This window comes from Corythoichthys intestinalis, chromosome 17, assembly GCF_030265065.1.
Source record: "Corythoichthys intestinalis isolate RoL2023-P3 chromosome 17, ASM3026506v1, whole genome shotgun sequence".
NCBI lineage: Eukaryota > Metazoa > Chordata > Actinopteri > Syngnathiformes > Syngnathidae > Corythoichthys > Corythoichthys intestinalis.
The window spans coordinates 3,441,228-3,462,928 of NC_080411.1; the positions used below are offsets into that span (position 1 = coordinate 3,441,228).

General features: G+C 38.5%; 2 protein-coding genes across 2 annotated transcripts; one reads left to right on the top strand and one right to left on the bottom strand.

The window, feature by feature from the left end:
- Window positions 1-4,761: 4,761 nt before the first annotated feature.
- On the bottom strand, window positions 4,762-14,004 carry LOC130905092 (receptor activity-modifying protein 1-like). The gene is made up of 4 exons (XM_057818120.1): window positions 13,859-14,004; window positions 13,591-13,752; window positions 9,218-9,380; window positions 4,762-7,441 (listed from the first exon to the last, which is right to left on the bottom strand). Exons 1-4 carry the CDS (start codon window positions 13,893-13,895, stop codon window positions 7,165-7,167), a joined length of 639 nt encoding a protein of 212 aa, XP_057674103.1. The 5' UTR covers window positions 13,896-14,004; the 3' UTR covers window positions 4,762-7,164.
- Window positions 14,005-14,970: 966 nt separating this feature from the next.
- On the top strand, window positions 14,971-21,197 carry LOC130905736 (C-C chemokine receptor type 10-like). Its single transcript, XM_057819371.1, has 2 exons — window positions 14,971-16,391; window positions 19,435-21,197. Exons 1-2 carry the CDS (start codon window positions 16,375-16,377, stop codon window positions 20,441-20,443), a joined length of 1,026 nt encoding a protein of 341 aa, XP_057675354.1. The 5' UTR covers window positions 14,971-16,374; the 3' UTR covers window positions 20,444-21,197.
- Window positions 21,198-21,701: the final 504 nt, after the last annotated feature.

Here is a 21,701-nt window from a genome sequence, read left to right on the forward strand (position 1 = left end):
ATGTAATTGACTTTCCTATATATATATAAGTTGTAAAACAAGAAAAAAAAATGAATTAAATGAACAAAATATATACGATATATATGTATGTATATATATATATATATATATACATTATATATATATATATATATAATGTATATATTAGGGCTGTCAAACAATTAAATTTTTTTAATCGAATTAATTACAGCTTAAAAATTAATCGTAATTAATCGCAATTCAAACCATCTATAAAATATGCCATCTTTTTCTGTAAATTATTGTTGGAATGGAAAGATAAGACACAAGATGGATATATATATTCAACATGCTGTACATAAGGACTGTATTTGTTTATTATAACAATAAATCAAGATTAACATTCTGTTAAAGCGATCCACTTGTAGTTTTTAAAAGATAAATGTTAGTACAAGTTATAGAAATTTTATATTAAAACCCCTCTTAATGTTTTCGTTTTAATAAAATTTGTAAAATTTTCAATCAAAAAATAAACTAGTAGCCCGCCATTGTTGATGTCAATAATTACTTACACAATGCTCATGGGTGCTGAAGCCTATAAAATCAGTCGCACCCAAGCGCCACTAGAGGGCAGCAAAACTCCATAAAACACAACAAGTGGGCAGTTCACTGTACTGTCATTTAAATCTGAGCGGGGCATGTGCGTTAATTGCGTCAAATATTTTAACGTGATTAATCAAAAAAATTAATTACCGCCCGTTAACGCGATGATTTTGACAGCCCTAACATATATATATATACATACATATATATATATATATATATATATATATATATATATACATACATATATAAAATATATTTTTATAATGGGTCAAAATTATTTTTCGAACAGATCACGTGACTAGCACCTCAGAAGGTCATTTGCTTTGCAAATTATTTATAAAAAAACATTTTTTTAAAAATAGTATATGTTTTTCAAAGGATTTTTTCTTTGATTGAAAATTTTTTTTTTTTGATTGAAGCAACCTTTTGGGGGATTGAATAGACACAAATGTCCTACCCACAGGGGCGGACTGGTAATCTGTGGCTTCTGGAGGATCACAGAACGGCCGGTGCCCTGGACGGCCGGCGGCCGCCATTCATTATACATCACTGTTTTTATCCCCCCTATCCTCTGATCTACAGTTCGCATCCAATCCGACAGGTGGCAGGCTGGCAGCAATGCGCCTGGCTGTTAGAAGAACGAAGAAAGCACAGAGTTGCCTTCATTGTTTCCTTCAACTTCCTTGTGGAAGCAAAATAGCGACGAGCTTGAATGCACAATATGGATGGTGGTGGCAAAAAAAAGAAGAGAGATGGGTGGCGCGGAGAAGGTTAGGGAGATAAAAAGAATTAAAGAAACTGGAGAGCGAAGCATTTAAATGTCAAAAGTTGACAAATATTTTCACAAGCAGCAGTCTGGCTGCATCGGCCACGTCGGGTAACAACTGCCCAGCCCCTGGCGATGGTGAGAGTGGGAGCGGCAGCCGCTCTGACGTGCAGCCGGTGCAGGGAGAGAGAAAAGAAGAGGGAGGGGGTAATGATAAACTGGTGGAAGTTCCCCAGACAAGCGCAGAGCAAGTAAGTAGGGATGAAGAGGGTTACTTGCTCGGTATACTGGCAATTGTTATCCACCAGGTAGCTACATTTTAAGAAATATGACAATTAAAGGGTTAGTGCCAGCAAGTCCATGTGCCTGTTTGAAATCGTGTCAAGTTACAGTATATTAGTCCTACTATCCGTCTTCTAAGAAAAAATATTTTAGCTGGAAAACAACGTATGCACACACACTAGCAATATTAATTCAGAAGAAATATAAAATATTAATGAAATGAATGGTTTTACTTTAAAGTTTAGGTAGCTAAATTGATATTATATTTTTAATCATTTATATATCGTTTTGTTTTCAGCTTTGCAGTACTTTGAGCGCTCCAAGTCAGACAGTCACAGTCTAGACATTTTTTTACTTACCACCCTCAGAAAACACCTGACTGTACAAAGAGTATTCATACGCAAAGATGGCACAGATAGAAAATGGCTAACATACTACGAAGAAAATCATAAACTATATTGTATATGTATAATAATGCAATGTGTAGTTCTTCATAGCCACTTCATTTTTTTTCTCTCAAAGTGTTTACAATTTTACAATAAAATGTAAAAAAAAAAAAAAAAATTCTCCCAGGGGGGCATGCCCCCGGACCCCGCAAAATGCGCAAATGCAGCGATTCGAAAGTAAACACTACAAACTTTCTTGAAAGAAAGGAATATTAACTTACGTTTGATTATGGAATGACTTGTAGAAAAGTTCTCCTCAGATTCATCCTGCCATGTAAGCTGCACACAACAGCTGCACACCGCGCTCACCATTAACGACTTCGCCTTGTCGTTAAACATTAATTAAGAAGCCCGCTTCACAAAGATACGATGTTGGAAATTGTAGCAAGGTTTTCAATGCTCTTGTCGCGATGTCAGGATATTCCAGAACGACTTTAATCCAGAACCTCGGTAGCGTTTTTGTCTCAAATGTACGTTTAATAAGGTCGCCGTCATTTGCGATCTCTCATTTTATTCACAAACGGGTCCCGAATCCACTCCTTCGCAGTTCGTGGGTCTTCGAGGTTGTAGGCTTGTCAGGTACCCTTTTCGCCGTAAAAATATCTCCAAAGACGTCTGTTTTCCAGTTATCTTCGCTCATGTGGGGGCTAATTATTTCCGGGAACAAATGTGCTGCGCCCGCGGCCTAGTAATACGTTATTATCGAGGACAAGCTCACATAGCTATATTATATACACAAACAAGATGTACTGCTAGCAGTCCAATCAATGGACTTCTATGACAAAATTGTAATCTATCCCGTAGCATTATATCTAGAGTAGACAGAGATATTGGTGTGTTAAGCAGGGGCACAGGATTAATTCGGCCAGAATTCGGTCGTTATTAAATTATTATTTCTGTGTGGCCCGGTAGCAACTGCGCCACGGACCGGGGTCCGCGGCCCGGCAGATGGGGACCCCTACCCTAGAGGGTCTGTGTTTCCCATCGTACAGCGATTCTTGTGGGCTGGGCTGAGTCAAAGTCCAGGGCTGCTTTTTGGTCCCAGTCCGCCCCTGCCTACCCATGAAATGGCCCAAACACAAAAAAGATTGCTAAAATGAAAACTTTTTTAATGAAAAATTAAGTGTTCAAATGCAAATTTTTGAGTCTCATATTTTTTTCGCATTCACATTTTTTTTTCTATGATTGAAATTTTTTTTTGATTGAAGCGATTTTTCTTTTGTATGTATATATATATATATGTGTGTGTATATATATATTTTTTTTTTGATTGAAGCGATTTTTCTTTTGTATATATATATATGTGTATATATATATTTTTTTCTTGTATGAAGCAACTTAATTTTTAATTGAATAATAAAGACACAAATGTCCGAGCCAAAATGTAGCCCAAACACAAAACATTACTTCAATCAAAAAAATTGCTTCAATTAAAATAAATAAATAAAATAAAAAATAGCTTTCAAATGCATTTTTTTTTATTGAGGGGACTTTTTTTTAATTGAAAATATATATTTTGATTGAGGCAACTTTTTGTTTTGATTGAAGCATTTTTTTTTTTTGATCGAATAATGAAGACACAAATCTACCTCCGTATGGCTCCACCCAGGAGATACAATTTTTGACTGAGGTAACTACATTGGCACGACACCGGCAGGCGTACCATATTCAGTGGATGATGATCTTGGTGAAGAGTATAGCTGTCCTGCCAGCAGCATGATTTTGAATTCCCCTCAAGAATAATGGGAAACAAAAAAATGCTCATTTTCAACTTATTATAAATATTCTTGTAAGTTAATTTTATTGCTGACACTGCGTTTCGGGGTCATCAACATGTTGTGACCCCTTGCCCCAAAAGTCAAAGTACACCTATGCTGACACCCCTTCAAAACATTTTCTTTGAAGACGTTTCGACGCAACCTGTCACAGTGGGGTCTGCTTTGGCGTTGTACATTAACTTTCAAGACAAATTTTTGCTTAGTTTTCCAAACACCTTAAAAATATTTGATAGGATTACAAAAAAAAGTGCGCATCAAATATCAGTGCAAACCAGAAGCCGCTACTTCTAGCGAGGGGCTTAGCGCTAGCCTTGTTGTATGTGAACATAAAAAATGGCAAGACTGATATTACTGCCCACAAAGATGAACAAAATGGTCATCAAAACGTGCAAGGGATTTTAAAAAAGGGAGTAGTGGATAAAAACCTGGTGCTCAAAACTAAGAAAAGTTGGTGCCTACTTAGAGTAGTTTAGCCTAACCTAGCTTAGCTGCCAACAAAGTAAACTAGCAAAGTGTTTGCTATCCAAAGCCCAAAAAGCGCACGAGGTCACCAGCAGCCAAGTTCAAGGATGACCTTTGCTAAGTAAAGATGAGCCAGCACGTCCACTTGGATTCAACTTAGTTGTAGGCATGTGACAGAAAAAAAAATCTAAATGTTGAAAAATGTTTTGTATTACTGGATAGAGCTCAGAAAGAGTAAAATTTAATTTAAGGGTGGGCAGAAGGTGAGTATAGTAGCTAAAAATGTTCTCAAGTAAGAGTAGCGTTACTTCAAAACATCATTACTCATAAAGTAGTGTTGGAGGCAGTCTTTCAGGTTCTCCGCGTGTTTGTTTTCAATTCAGGTAAGACGGCTAGACTGGATTGTCAAATGAAGACTGGAGGCAAGAGATCAGTGCTGTGCAGTTTTAATTTCAGAAATTTCTGAGTGCATTTAGTTCCAGAACAAGCCGTGTAGAGAAATGCACACTAATCAGAGGGCTCAGCCTTCCATATATACAGATAAGGAAGTGTGTCTGGAACATTTGGTGATTACCTCTCCTTGCAGAGCTTGCAAAATAGGTCATGAGCCTTTAACCTTGCTGCTTTGGCAGTTAAAAGTCCATGATTTTCTGAGGCAAAACTAACTATCAGCAGTTTCTGTGAAAGAAAACTCTATTTACGTCAGTACTTCTCAAATAGTGGGGCGCACTGTTTTTTTTTTTTTTTTTGACCTGTACTAGAACAGTGTAGCAAGTGTACTTGCACATCCACTCAGTGGGTGGCAGTGGCGCTCTCTTTTTCAGAGTGCGCGCAGTATTTTTGAACTAAGCAAGAGCACACAGAAAAGAGATAAAAAGAGCTGTGCGCAGTTTTCAAAAGCCATTTTCTGGTCGGACTCACGCAGCGGCCCACTGTCTTCTCCGGTTCTCACGCGTCCGCCCGAGAAGGGCCATTTTCGGCTTGTGATCGTCACGACGACCGCTCTCACCTACGGTTCTCCCTCGGCCGCTGAGAATGCGCTTTTTTCGGGCCGTTTGCCTTTGACTTTTAATACAGTGGGAGATGAGGAAAGACCACTGTTTCCTGCGTCTAAAAATGATTATAGTAAAAGGCCGGAAGCCAAATCAATAAAGACGCCACTTAAAGACATTAGACCCCAATCTCATTGATAAGCTGCTTGATTGTTTTTCAGCGAGAAAGTGCCGAAAATTGCCAACAATCGTCCCGCTTTGTCAGTGTTATATTGGTAAACCAGTGAGCACTGTTAGCATACTCTGTGAAAAATAACCCCACACCATTGCAAAAGAGTTGATACTGTGAGCAGCGAAAATAAAAACTCCTTCTGTCCAAAGACGCTCTTTTTTTCCTTCTATTCAGTTTTGTTTTTTCGGTCAAATTTTTTGGCATATTGTCCTCATGAGTAAATGTTTCTAATCAATTTGAATTTGTAATTATTTACTGATTTTATTAAATTTTATTTTTCAGTATCAAATAGTCAAAAATGTACCTTGAGTGTATTTTTACAGTTTGGAAATTGGATGTGACTTTTTTTAAAAATTCAGGCAAATTGATGCGCATTAAGTCTTTTCTGTTACAAACTAAACAATAATAATAATTAATAATATTTAAATAATAGTAATAACAATCATAATTAAAGTTATACTCTATTATAGGTTGATCTGTTACTTTTTTTCTTTAATAGAAAAAAAGTACACAATGTTAGGCAAAGGCGTACTTCTTATAGTAATATCATAGACAAATGCAAAGCATATCAGAAGATTGCCTTAGGCAAGATGCATACTGACTTCAGTAGTCATCCCAAAAAAAAATTGGTAAAAAATATCTTATGAAATGGAATACTCAAGTAGCTACCGAGTAACTGTTCATAGTAGAAGTACAAAAGTAAAAATAAAAAACGACAAAAAATCTTAATTTTTATGACCTATGAACTTTATTAAATATTTTTAATTATGAACTGTTTTAACTGTTTTACATTTTAAAATTTTGTGAACTGCAATTTCAACATGTTCATGTAGAAAATGAACTTTCACAACACTGATAGAGATCAACTCGTTGAAATTCACAGCAGAAGGATAGATTGGGCACCACACGAGTCTATCATCACTGTTTAGGAAGTAAATTGCCGAATAAAAAAAACATGGCTCAAAACCTGCGGCGAAATCAGAATGTTTTGTCCAAATAAAAAGGCAAGCCAACCCCGTGTGATCTTTTTATCTGTTGACATCTGTAAGATAAGCTCATTTTTGTATGCCAAATATATTATGCCAGTTTGCTCTCCCACAGCTATTATACGCGCACTCCCAAGCTATTATGAAGAATACAGTTTTAGCCCATAATCATGTGCTTACATTTTTATTACTGGCAATTGCTCACATTCTGCTGATAAATAGATACACACACATATGTTGATTCATCACACAACATCTCAGTACTTTTCCACAAAGCTACAGTACTTTGAGTGCAAATGTGTGTTCCAAACAAAGATATCTTGCCCGCTCAAGAGTGTGACTGTTAATTTAATCAAGAGTGCGACTGTTATTTCAATGAAGACTGTGACTGTTAAATCAATGACTAGAATAAGGGACTTGCCCGATCGAAACTGCCACGTTGGACAACAGTGTTGTAACTATATTCTGCCCAGCAACAAGCCCTCAATAAAAGTTAGCAGCGCGGGGGAGCTCGAAGAGAGACGTCTCCTGGCTCTCCCAACCTGCAAATTGAAAAACGTCAACTCTCTGACTCTGCCTCACTTCGTGCCCTGCCTTTTGTCAGCTTGCCTTGGGTAAATAACTAAGTTAAAGAATGAGTTTTAGACCCAACAACATCACTGTCTCGAGCCGGGCTCCCCGGCGCCGCTCCTCCAGCCGACCAGGTAGACGAGGAACGGCACAAGGGCGACCGGCGCCAAGGTCAGGCCCACCGCCACCTCCCGCGGCGCGTCCCGCAGGTGGCGCTCCTCCTCCCCACCGTCGGCGCGGGGGCAGCGGGCGAAAAACGCAGAGTGGACGCGCAGGAAGGCGGCTTGCGTGGAGGGGTTGGGGTAGAAGCAGCCGCACCAGTGGGACAAGCTCTCCAGGCACACGGTCAGCTTGTCATACGCCCTGCAAACACGACGACATCATTAAGGACACGTCCTATGAGCGAAAAATCAACACGAGCAATTGTTTCTGGACATTTTTTAGGACTATTGAGCGTCGATTTGAAATGTGAGCACAGACAACAAGCGACGCTTCGGTCAGATTTGGGAGAGAGCGATTGTGGCTGATCCCAGCTGAGGTTGACCACCGCTCAAAAATCATGACATAATCCTGACTCAAAAACCATCACTTCAAAAACAGGAGTCAAAAATCACAGATGGAAAAATTGGGACTCAATAACAATCATGACAAAATCAGGAATAAAAAAAAAACACTTAAAGATCAGGAATAAAAATGCATGTATGAAAAATGTATCAAAATTGATGCCACTGATCCATTAAACGAATAATTATGATTAAAAAAAAAAAATCATAGACTTCATAATGATATTGACGGGTCAGATTCCACCTTCACGGCGCCACACCTTCAAGTAGGGGGCCATCTCACAATCCGCTTTAGTTATTGCAGCGATCCACCAGCCGGATTTAGGTTGAAAAAGTACGAAAGCTGTAGCGCATATAAACAGGAAGGATTGTCTAAGGAGTGATTTGTTCGAGGATTCAAGCTAATTATTATATTTTTCGTTTTTCCACAAGAATTTTGAACATAAAAAGCTCTTTGTTGTAAGGCTGCCGCAACATTGTCTAACAGACTAGCATCAAACTTTGACATATTTACGTAAAATAAATGCTAACTGCACTTTTTTTGTTGTTGCTTTTAACCAAGAATCGAGATGTCCGTATCTATAAAGAATTCAGGGATTTATTCACAAGAATTTTCACCAGAAAAGCTCTGTTTACATAAGGCGGCCGCCACATTGACTAACAGACTAGTATCGTACTTCGACATATTTACGTAAAATAAATGGTAACTGCACAGTTTTTTTGCTTATAACCAAGAATTGAGACTGTTTTGCGTCCATATCTGTAAAGAATTTTCACTTGAAAAAAACTCTTTGTCTGTGATTCCACTCGGTCAGCTTTGACGGCCACGCCAACAATGCCGGCCCCCTGTCCCGTCAATATAATAATGAAGTTTATGAAAAAATGTAAAAACTCAGAGACTCGCAATACAAAATAATGACTAATTAACTATCACTGCTTAAAAAACATTCAAAAATCAAAAATGGAAAAAAAAAACCTTGACTCAATAATTATATAAGCAGGAATTAAAAACCGGAATCAAAAATCACAAATGAAAAATGGGGGGACTAATCATTACAAAATCAGGAATCAATTACCATCACTTAAAAATCAGGAATCAAATACGAAAAATTGAGAAACAAAAACGGCAACCACTGAATCACTAATTTAAAAATTACAATTAAAAAACAAGCAAAAAAAAAAGGTTAGACTCTCAACTCAAAGATTACTGATCAATAATCCTGAATATAAAAACTATCACTACTTTAAAAAAAACATTATTACAAAAAAATCACACACACAAAAAAAAATCAATACACAATTGGGAATCAAAAAGCACCACTTAAAAACACAAATAAAAAAATCAAAAAGTGAAAAATTGGGATTCTATAATCTCGTCAAAATCAGGCATCAAAAATCAAATATGAAAAAAAAAAATCAAGAATGGAAAATACAAACCACAGATTAAAAATATTTTGAGATCAAAAATCACTCGTGAGTCTCAATCAAAAACTACGACTCAAAAATCATGACTCAATAACCTGCATAAAAAAATGGGAAAAAAAGAAATCTCATTATGGGGTCCGGCAACTGTTACCCAATAACGTTGCGGAGCAGGCAGCGCTCCTCCGCCGGCACCAGATCAACTTGCCGCTCGAATTCGGCGGCGCAAAGCACCACGCTGAACTCTGCCAACTCGGCCTCCCGACAACCCCCGCCTCCGGCCCCCACCACCGAGTCTTCCGCTTCCTGAAAACTCTCTACCGGAAACATAAAATAAACAAAAAAGACACTACAAATCACACAAATAAAGCAAACCAGATAGACAAAAACACACACGCTATGTATACACACACTACTATGAATGTTTTAAAGCAACACTTGGTAACTTTTCAACCTTTATGAAATATTTTCACAACATTTGTGATGATATGTCGACTGACAACTAGATGAATGACCTCTTTTATATCTTGAGGTGGTCAATATTGCTTTCACCGGCACAAATTTTGAGGAGGGTAGCAGGTCACACAAAAAAACTACAAATGTGCTCACTGCTTTATGGCATATGTCACTTCGCATTCTGCAAATGTGGCAGAGCGGCAAAAGAGACAAAAAAAATTTGTCCAAGGAGGAAAAAAAAGGGAGGCTACCACATAGGCGGAGTTTGACTTTTGGGGCAGGGGGGGCACAACATGTTGATGACCCCGAAATGCAGCGTAAGCAATAAAATTAACTTACAAGAATATTTATAATAATAAGTTGACAATGAGTGTTTTTTTGTTTCCCATAATTTGCGAGGGGAATTCTAAATCAGGCTGCTTAGGCAATACTTTTCACCAAGATCGTCATCCATTGAATATGGTACGCCCGCCGGTGTCGTGCCAATGTAGTTACCCCAGTTAAAAATTGTATCCCCTGGGCGGAGCCATATGGAGGTAGATTTGTGTCTTTATTATTCAATCCAAAAAAAAGTTGCTTCAAAAAAAAAAACAAAAAAAAAATTGGTTCAATCAATATATATTTTCAACCCAAAAAAATGTAGCTTCAATAAAAAAAAAAGTGCTTGAATGCAAAAATAAATTTGAAACTCAAAAAACTGTGAGAAACTCAAAATGCATGTGAAAGCTATTTTTCTTGAATTATTTTTTTTTTTTTTGGGGGGATCAATTGAAGTAATGATTTATTTTTGGCCCCCATTTTGGCTGGGACATTTTTGTCTTTATTATTCAATCAAAAAATATGTTTATTCAAAAAATTAGATTAGAAAAAAAATTTTTTAAAAAGAAAATCACTTCAATCAAAAAAAGAAAAATTTCAATCATAGAAAAAGTTTTTGAATGCGAAAAAAAATCTGAGATTGAAAAATTTGCATTTGAACACTTCATTTTTCATTAAAAATGTTTTATTTGATTGAAGCAATCCTTTTTTTGTATGGGCCATATTATGATTAGGACATTTGTGTCTAAATCATTCAATCCCCCAAAAAGTTGCTTCAATCACAAAAAATATTTTCGATCAAAGAAAACATTTTCTTAAATATTGTTTTTCTCATTTTTTTTAATTAAATGCAAAGCGAATGACCGTCTAAGGTTCTCGAAAAAAAAACTTTTTTTTGTTCATTTCATTCATTTTTGTTGCAGTTTTATTGCTTTACAACTTTTATATACGAATATAAGATATGTCAATTACATGCAATGACACTTTTCGGCCACTGGGGGGGTGCCTGGCCCCCTTGGCCCCCCTTTAAAATCCGCTTATGGGCTACCAGGGATAAAAAATTGGCCCGGCTGTCACTCGCGGGCGCTGACGAGTCCGGGTGGGGTGGGGGGTTTAGCCACACGGTTGTTAACCGTGATATGCTATTGTTGAGCCACAACTGGAGTCATTACCTGATTACTATTCATCCTTCACGCAACCGCTGGTCACAAAAATGTCGTTTAATCCATCTGCAGGCGACCGGGAGATCATTTTACAACACTGTGCGGTTGTGCACTGGTCCTCATGGGAAACACAGTCTTCCTTAAAGTGCGTACGACAGGATAAAAAAAGTCTTAAATAGCATTATTATGTGAATTACAATTATTTTTTGAGACGATTCGACTATATACAACAACTTGGCAAAGCGCAGATGACGAGAAATTAGTTTTTTAATCTGCTGTTTAGCCACACCTACCATTACACTGCTCTAGCGTCCCCAACAGGTGGATGACGTCAGCAGAGTCACGATATCATCTGATTTATTATGCAGCCCATTGAGGGGGAATTAACAGGACGAGGAAAATGCGACGAAGAGAGCCACAAAATGTCATTGTTTCAGTCTCTCTACTCAAATATTTTTACAGGATATTCTTTTTATTCAAGTACTTTTCCTTAATAGCTAAATAAATAGTATTGGCCATGACAAATAACAGTCTTGTGCTAAATGGAATATGAAATAATAAAAATCCATTTATTCAAGACGACATGTCAAAATTATTTCATAATAGTCAAAACTGTTGACTTCACCTTTACTATCGCACCTCCCGAACGATATTTTATGACACCTAAATCGGGCTTTTGTCATTTCCCTGCCGGCCTCGGACAATGTAAACAAACCAAAAGGCGTGATCGCTAGCTGACATGCTAACCCGAACTGAGTGATGTTTCAAAGTCTTTGAAGCGGAAAATCACACATAAATAGCCCGGATCATTTCACACTGCGGCGGGGTTGTCGATTGTCTTTGTCCATCGGCAACCCGCCCGGCGGCGAGCAAGTTAGAGCTCGTCGATCCCCTTCTGAGGGCAGAGGGCTCGTTTGCGGGGAAGCAGCTGGACAATGACCGCTGGACAAATCGGCCGACGTCGGAGGAGAGCGTAGCTGCCAAATGGTCAACACGAATATGGCAAAATAATGCTTTACTACACGGCGAAGGCCTAAACAGCGAGAGAGTCATAGGAGAGCGGCTGCAGTTGTTGTTGTGCAGCTAACATGACAAAATGTGGAGGTCAGGAGAGCTTTCTACATGCCCATCTATGATCAAACGTAAGTAAATAGTCCTTTATTTAAAGAAAGTTTGCATTGTTTACTTTGTAATCGCTGTATCCGCGGCCATTTTTAACACAAAGTTGCAATTTCTGAAGCGTGGAAAACTTGACAGAACACTGGGCACATGAAGGAGGCAATAAGCCGAGTATAGTGCTCTCCTGGCGGGGGGATGTGCGACAAGCTGTCGGCCGTCGGCCGAGTGGACAAGGAGCATGTCAGCCACAACATTCAAGCCACCTATGTATTAAAATGATCCCAGTAATTGACGAAATGCAAAACTAGGGCTGTCAAACGATTAAAATTTTTAATCGAGTTAATTACAGCTTAAAAATTAATTAATCGTAATTAATCGCAATTCAAACCATCTATTAAATATGCCATATTTTTCTGTAAATTATTGTTAGAATGGAAAGATAAGACACAAGACGGATATATACAGTACATTCAACATACGGTACATAAGTACTGTATTTTTTCATTATAACAATAAATCAACAAGATGGCATGAAGATTAATAACATTCTCTGAAAGCGATCCATGGATAGAAAGACTTGTAGTTCTTGAAAGATAAATGTTAGTACAAGTTATAGAAATTTGATATTAAAACCCCTCTTAATGTTTTCGTTTTATTAAAATTTGTAAAATCTTCAATCAAAAAATAAACTAGTAGCTTGCCATTGTTGATGTCAATAATTACACCATGCTCACTCATGGTACTAACCCATAAAATCAGTTGGACCCAAGCGCCGGCAGAGGGCGCCAAACACCACAAAACAAGTAACAAGCTGACATTACACTGTACTGTCATTTTATTCTGTTTGAGCGGGGCATGTGCGTTAATTGCGTCAAATATTTTAACGTGATTAATTTAAAAAATTACCGCCCGTCAACGCGATATTTTTGACAGCCCTATACAAAACACGATCTTTACTCACTTCCTCGTAAATCCAATGGTCCCACAGTAGTCGGGCTTGTTTTGGCCAATATCCACCGGTGAATGAGAACCTTTTGAAACCCCAAAAAGGCTCACACGCCTCTCCCAGGTACAGCGACATTTTTCTGCAGCCGTTTGGCTGGCGTGATGCGAAAAATAAACAAATTAATCTGCAAAACCAGTTGAATCCGCAGTCTGCATACTGTAGTATTGGCTGTATACTGAAGATGAATATCCCGCTGACGTCACATGAGCAATCCTTGTCAAAACAGGAAGTCGCTCATTTTCATGCCGCGGGATTAAAAAAACTAGATAAATAAATCGATGGCTTCCACACACATCCAAGCGGTCCATTTCATTCAGGAGCATAAAATACCGCGTGAAATATGAAATAACCAAGGCAAACACTACTGCTTTTGTCCACCGGCGTCGCCAAAATTGACCAAAACTGAAAAGTTACCTAGTGTTACGGCATCTGTTCTTTATTGAAATGAGCAAACGCGTGACAAACCGTCGTCTTCTGTGACAAAGTTTTCCTCGTCCAGTTGGTGGCGGAGTCCAAGCAGCTCATCTGCAGTGGTGTTCTGTCGCTCTGGAAGAAGCCTATCACTAGTGGTGTTCCCAAGCCACTCTCCGGACAATCTCTCACTTTCATTTATCGCGCCATGGGTACCTGCGGGCCAAAAAGTAGACAAGGGTCATTTCAAATGGATTGGTCGTCAGTTGCAGCCGACGAGTTCATTTCATTTTGTCTGCGCCGGTGTCCGCTCTCTACTCACCCAGGACGAGAAGCACGATGAGAAACATCGACACCATCGTGATGTGGCCGGACGGATGAAGTCGTCCTTAAAACTGAGTGGGTCTTCAAGCGTCCAAAAAACAGAGCGACAAGCTCTGCCCTCTTCGCTGCTGGGCAATGTGGATTGGTCCGTGTGGGAGGTATTATGTCTATGAATGTGTCTTTGACTGCTAAATTGATTTGTACAGCACATTTCGACACAATGTGCTTTACGTCACATTAAAATCAGCAAGGAGTAATTCAGACAAAAACAATCCAAATAGAAAACAGCACAAATCATGCAAATTGAACAGTAAAAGCAGTTAATTCTATGCTTGACTAAACAATAGTATTTTTTTTAGTGCTGCAACAATCAATCGATTAACCCAAATAATTCGATTAGAAAAAAGCTTCGAATAAAATTTGAATGCTTCGAGTATTCGTTTAACACTAGAAATAGCCAGTTGTTATTTTGTTGTATTTAGCCCCTTTAATTATTTTTTTTAATGCATATGTAATTTAATTTATGGGTAAATTTAGAAATATGTGTTTGAACGATTTATTAAGAGCACTGTAAAAAATAGTTAGCATTTTATAGCATTTAAGCTAGTGGACTTTTACTATGCAAGTAAGCTAATTGTTCTTTTGTTGTCTTTAGCTCCACATTAATTATTATTTTGAATGCATTCGTATTTAATTTATGGGTATATTTAGCTGTTTCTTTGTGGAAATATGTGTTTGAACGATTTATTAAGAGCATTGTAAAAAAAAAAGTTAGCATTTTATAGCATTTAAGCTAGTGGACTTTTACTATGCAAGTTAGCCAGCTTTTCTTTTGTTGTCTTTAGCGCCACATTAATTATAATTTTTAATGCATTCGTATTTAATTTATAGGTATATTTAGCTGTTTCTTTGTGAAAATTTGTGTTTGAAAAATTTGTTAAGAGCATTGTAAAAAAAAAAAAAGAATTTTATAGCATTTAAGCTAGTGGACTTGTACTATGCAAGTTAGCCAGTTGTTCTTTTGTTGTCTTTAGCTCCACATTTATTAGCATTTTTAATGCATACGTAATTTAATTTATAGGTATATTTAGCCGTTTTTGTGGACATTGTGTTTGAACAATTTGTTAAGAGCATCGTAAAAAAAAAAAGTTAGCATTTTATAGCATTTAAGCTAGTGGACTTTTACTATGCAAGTTAGCCAATTGTTCTTTTGTTGTCTTTAGCTCCACATTAATTATTATTTTTAATGCATTCGTATTTAATTTATAGGTATATTTAGCTGTTTCTTTGTGGAAATATGTGTTTGAACGATTTGTTAAGAGCATTGTAAAAAAAAAAGTTAGCATTTTATAACATTTAAGCTAGTGGACTTTTACTATGCAAGTTAGCCAATTGTTCTTTTGTTGTCTTTAGCTCCACATTAATATTTTTTTATACCACTTGAGGCTAAACTCAGGTATTTTAATTTATGTTCCTAATCCGATTACTTGATTATTCAAACTAAATGGTTCATATATTAATCAACTACTAAAATAATCGAGACCTGCAGCCGTAGTATTTTTAGCCCTGAATTAAAAGCACTAACTGATTGAGCACACCTTAAATGTTAAGGTCATTTGTTACAGAGGTGAGGAGCATAACAGAAAAAAGCCAGGAAATAAATAACACTATTGGGAAAAAAAAAAAATGCTGTCTGGTATAGTTCAGGGGGCCGTATCCGGCCCGCAGGCCGTAACTTGGGGACCCCTGGCCTAAAGTATCCGGATGCTTCATAGGTATCAAGCAAATCCAGTATTTGTGAGGACTCTGGCAGTGAATTCTGTATTAGCTTTAGCATCCCGATTGATTTTTTGTTAAAACACACCATTAAATACACCATTGCAATAGTCTAATCTGCTAAAAATGAATGCATGGATAATCTGAAGTTGAGATCCGAGTCCGGCAGTCCGCTCTTAAACTCAACACTTGTGTATGCGTTCATGTATGTTCTCACACATTGTGTCTCCACTTAATGAGGGAGGAAATCCTCCTCCCAGGTTGCCTCCAAGGGCCCACAGGAAGCGGAGGTGCCGCCCTGCACCCACCGAGGCCACCCTGCCTGACACGCACGCAGAAATCTACAGAAACACTCAGAAACACACACAAAAAAAAAACATACGAAAAATAAACAAACATTAGCGCTAACGGCAACAGGAAATGTCAAGATGGCATCGCACTGAAAGACAAATGACAGTTCGAAAGAAAGAAAAGAGGGCAAACTTCCTGCGTCAACTTTCAGAGTGGCAAAGTACACAAGAATTTGTTTTTGTGGTCAAACGTCGGTCGGGCGTGACGACCGCAACGCTTAGTCTTCGGGTCGAACGCGGGCTCAACTTTCACAAGCACCGCGGGTCAGAGGTCGGTCAAACTCGTCACCTGTCAGCTCACGAGATCATCGCGTGCTGATTGGCTGACGGATTCCAACAAGAGCAAAGATGATAGCGGTGTCCGCGGCACAACGCCACTGCCGCAAAGATGACAACAACCGAAAGGTTTGTAACAAAACTCACTTGATATTTGCTCAACAACTTTTTTGTTTTTACCATTTTGCCATCATTTTACTGATGAAATTGGGAAAAGAAAATTGGGGAATGATTTTTTTTTTTTTTTTTACAACAACTAGCTGAAAGTACATTTTGTGTTCAAAACCAAATAAAAATTTCGATCAGTTTGTCTGTGAAATTCAGATTCGTGCACAAACGTAATGACAAACAAACGCCAGCAGAGGGAGCTACGTCAACCAGGTTTGCAACAAATCTCTTGACTTTTGCTCAGCTACTTTGTGTTACCTCTAAAAAAAATAATAATAAAATAAAACCATTTTTAAACTGACTTAACCTACGTTTTACGTTTGCAAAACCAACTAAAAATTTTAATCACTTTGTGAACTTCAGATCCGTATATAAGTGTAATAACTAGCAAACGCTAGAAGATGGTGACACATAAAACAGGTGCGCAACAAAACTCTCGTAACTTTTGCTTAACTCTTCTTTTGGTTTTACGTCATTTTTTTACAAAAACTAGCTGAAAGTACATTTTGTGTTCAAAACCAAATAAAAATTTCGATCAGTTTATCTGTGAAATTCAGATTCGTACACAAACGTAATGACAAACAAACGCCAGCAGATGGAGCTACGTCAACCAGGTTTGCAACAAATCTCTTGACTTTTGCTCAGCTACTTTGTGTTACCTCTAAAAAATAATAATAATAAAATAAAAAATTTTTTTAAATGACTTAACCTACGTTTTATGTTTGCAAAACCAACTAAAAATTTTAATCACTTTGTGAACTTCAGATCCGTATATAAGTGTAATAACTAGCAAACGCCAGAAGATGGTGACACATAAAACAGGTGTGCAACAAAATTCTCGTAACATTTGCTTAACTCTTCTTTTGTTTTTACGTCATTTTTTAACAACAACTAGCTGAAAGTACATTTTGTGTTCAAAACAAAATAAAAATTTCGATCAGTTTATCTGTAAAATTCAGATTCGTACACAAACGTAATGACAAACAAACGCCAGCAGATGGCGCTACGTCAACCAGGTTTGCAACAAATCTCTTGACTTTTGCTCAGCTACTTTGTGTTACCTCTAAAAAAAAATAATAATAAAATAAAAAAAATTTTAAACTGACTTAACCTACGTTTGATGTTTGCAAAACCAACTAAAAATTTTATTCACTTTGTGAACTTCAGATCCGTATATAAGTGTAATAACTAACAAACGCCAGAAGATGGTGACACATAAAACAGGTGTGCAACAAAATTCTCGTAACATTTGCTTAACTCTTCTTTTGTTTTTACGTCATTTTTTTACAACAACTAGCTGAAAGTACATTTTGTGTTCAAAACCAAATAAAAATTTCGATCAGTTTATCTGTGAAATTCAGATTCGTACGCAAACGTAATGACAAACAAACGCCAGCAGATAGAGCTACGTCAACCAGGTTTGCAACAAATCTCTTGACTTTTGCTCAGCTACTTTGTTTTTAGATCGTTTTACCTCAAAAAATAAATAAAATAAAATATATATTTTTAAAAACTGACTAAACCTACGTTTTATGTTTGCAAAACCAACTAAAAATTTTAATCACTTTGTGAACTTCAGATCCGTATAAAAGTGTAATAAACGCCAGAAGATGGTGACACATAAAACAGGTGTGCAACAAAATTCTCGTAACATTTGCTTAACTCTTCTTTTGTTTTTACGTCATTTTTTTAAAGAAAATGTAAAACCATGGCAACTGTAAAATATAGTGGCCATGTAGGAGCAGGGTTGAGCAGGCATGAGTGAGGTTTGACTCAGTGGCGCCACCAGGGGGTGGCCACGGCCACCCCTATAAATTGGTTGGCCACCCCACTGGCCACCCCGCTTGCCGGTATATTGTTAGATTGTTGTAGCATCAGTTATGCATTTCATCCTAAATGAATGCATTTATTTTGTTTTGTTAAATGTAGCGCTGTCAAATTTATCGCGTTTACAGGTGGTAATTAATTTTTTTAAATTAATCACGTGAAAATATTTATCGCAATTAACGCATTTGCAGTACGACTCATTCACGCATTGCTGCAAACAGCCTACAATGGCGCCGTTTTACTTTTATACAGAGATAAGCGGCAGTGTCAAGTGAGTGGAGTAGATACAAGCATTCATTTGGGCCGTGCTTTTAATTGGCCAAAGCTTTGTCATCCCTCCCACAGCAACTATAAATATTGTGGGAAGCGACATGGGGAAGAATGGCAGGAGTTGCGCCGGGAAGATATAGCATTTGCAGCCACCACACACAGTCATGGTTGCACCACTTCTCATCATGCATTTGGCCAGTACAGTTAAGTTGCTACAGTATCATTTACTGAAAGCTCAACAAATACACTAGATGGCAATATTTAGTCACAATATACAAACTCACATTTATCTTTTAAGAATTACAAGTCTTTCTATCTGTGGATCCCTTTCACAGAAAGAATGTTAATAATGTTAATGCCATCTTGTGGATTTATTGTTATAATAAACAAATACAGTACTTATGTACAGTATGTTGAATGTGTATATCCGACTTGTCTTACCTTTCCATTCCAACAATAGAGAAAAATGAGGTATATTTCAGAGATGGTTTGAATTGCGATTAATTACGATTAATTCATTTGTAAGCTGTGATTAACTCCATTAAAAATTGTAGTCGTTTGACAGCCCTAGTTAAATGTACACCTTACGCCTAATATATACATAACACAATAAAACAAAATTGTTATGGAACTCAAAATGTTGACTGGACAGTTATGGACTATGCACATTAAATCATTAGTAACTTAAAATATTACACAAAGTATATCAGTAGCCGTGTCGTTAAGTATTTCTGATAGTTTTCCCCTGACCTTTTTACTGCAATAATATAATGAAAACCTGAACTTATGGCTTTTAGTTTTGGCCACCCCAAGAATTTAAGTGGCCCCATCTGGCCACCCCTATGAGCAATTTCTGGAGGCGCCACTGGTTTGACTTCGTCATTGACGTTTGCTTTTACGTCGTCAGGATGCCATCCGACCTCCAAGACGATCTGTCCGCCGAGTACGACTTCGCCGACTATGCCAACTGGTCACTGGAGAATTGGCGGGAGTCGTCAGGCTACGATGACCAAGGCAGTTCCGAGTGGTGCGAAGCGGGCGAGCAGGAAGCTGCCATCAAGGTTTTCCAGTCGTGTCTCTTCGCCGCTATCTTCCTGTTCGGCGTGGCGGGAAACGGTTTGGTGATGGCGACCTTTGCGGCGAACCGTTGCCGCGGCCCGCGCTCGGTGACGGACGTGTTCCTGTTCCAGTTGGCGCTGGCGGACTTCCTGCTGCTTCTCACCTTGCCCCTGCAGGCGGCTGACACTAACACCGGTTGGATTTTTTCCGCGCCTGTTTGTAAAGTCACGCGCGCCGTCTATGCTGTCAACACGTATGGCGGCCTTCTGCTGCTAGCATGCATCAGCGTGGACCGCTACCTGGCCGTGGTGTCGAGCAGGGCACGCCGCAAGTTTGCGCGGCTGGCGACGGCGGCGGTATGGTTGACGGCGCTTCTCCTCAGCCTGCCCGAGCTCCTCTTCTCTGGCGTTTCGGGTTCCGGGCGCGATGCCTACTGTGGCACGCTAGCCGGGGCCGCAGTCAAAACGGCCACGAACGCCGCCGCCGTCGCAGTCTTCGCTTTGTCCTTCCTGCTGATGGCTGCGTGCTACTTGGCGATCGCTCGCATCTTGCGGGCGGGGAGCGAGACGTGGCTCCGCCGCCGGCACACCTTAAAACTGATGATGGCGCTGGTTCTGCTCTTCTTGCTCTTTCAGCTGCCTCACAGCGTGGTCGTGTCCCTGAAGATGGCCAGGCCGCTTTGCGCCCCGGTGCCAGAGTACGTCACTTGCACCTTGGCGTTCGCCCGCTGCTGCCTCAATCCCGTCATGTACGCCCTGGTGGGCGGACGCTTCCGCAGTGAGGCACTGAAGCTCCTACGGGGGCACCGAACAGGCCTTCGGGCCTCGGTCTCTACACCCACAAAAGAAGCTGTCTGATTGAGAGTGGCCTGGGGGCGCGTCTGGTAATGGGGGCATCACTGATAATGCGTTACTAAAAGGTAGTCTACAGCCAATCTTTTGGTAAACCTAACATCAACCACACCCCAGTCATGGACGCATATAGTGGAAGCTAGCTAGTTGGCCAACGATTTCTAAGCACAAGAACTTTGCCGAAATTGGGAAACTCCAAATCTGGGTGAGGTTAAGGTATACGATTAGGTAACAACTAACAACCTATGTGCTTTATCGTTAGCACTTTATTGTGACGTATGGTCAGACACGCTGCCATTTCCAGACGCCTTTGAAATGTATTCCATATATGTCTTTCACAATCTTGGGGAGAAATTTTGAACAAACGTTCATTCGCGTCCCTGGGTGAACGATTCATCGTCGACTCAGCCATGGGCGGAGTTTGACTTTTGGGGCAGGGGGGCACAATATGTTGACGATCCCAAAACGCAGTGTCAGCAATAAAATTAACTTACAAGAATATTCAAAATAATAAGTTGACAATGAGTGTTTTTTTCCCCCCGTCATTCTTGAGAGGAATTCTAAATCAGGCTGCTTCTGCAATACTTTTGGCCAAGATCGTCATCCGTTGAATTTGGTACGCCCGTCGGTATCATGCCAATGTAGTTACTCCAGTCAAAAATTGTATCTGCTGGGCGGAGCCATATGACGGTAGATTTGGGTCTTTATTATTCAGTCAAAAAAAAGTTGTGTTTGCAAAAATAAATTTGAAACTCAAAAAACTAAAAAAAATGCCTGTGAAAGCTATTTTTCTTTGATTCATTTTTATTATTATTTTTTTTATTTTATTTTTTTTTTGGATCGAAGTCAAGGTTTTTTTTTTATTGAAGCAACATTTTGATTGAAGTAATGTTGATTTGTGTTTGGGCCACATTTTGGCTAGGACATTTGTGTCTTTTTTTATTCAATCAAAAATCAAGTTGCTTCATACAAAAAATATATATTTTCAAAAGAAAAATCCCTTCAATCAAAAAAAGAACAATTTCAATCATAGAAAAAAAATTTGTTGAATGCGAAAAAATATTTGAAATTGAAAAATTTGAACACTTAATTTTTCATTGAAAAAATTTTCTTTGATTTTAGCAATCCTTTTCGTGTTTGGGCCAACAGGTTATTTGTGTCTAAATCATTCAATCTCCAAAAATTTTGCTTCAATCCCCCAAAAATATTTTCAATCAAAGAAAAAGATCATTTGAAAAATAAAATTGCCCTTCCCTATCTTTTT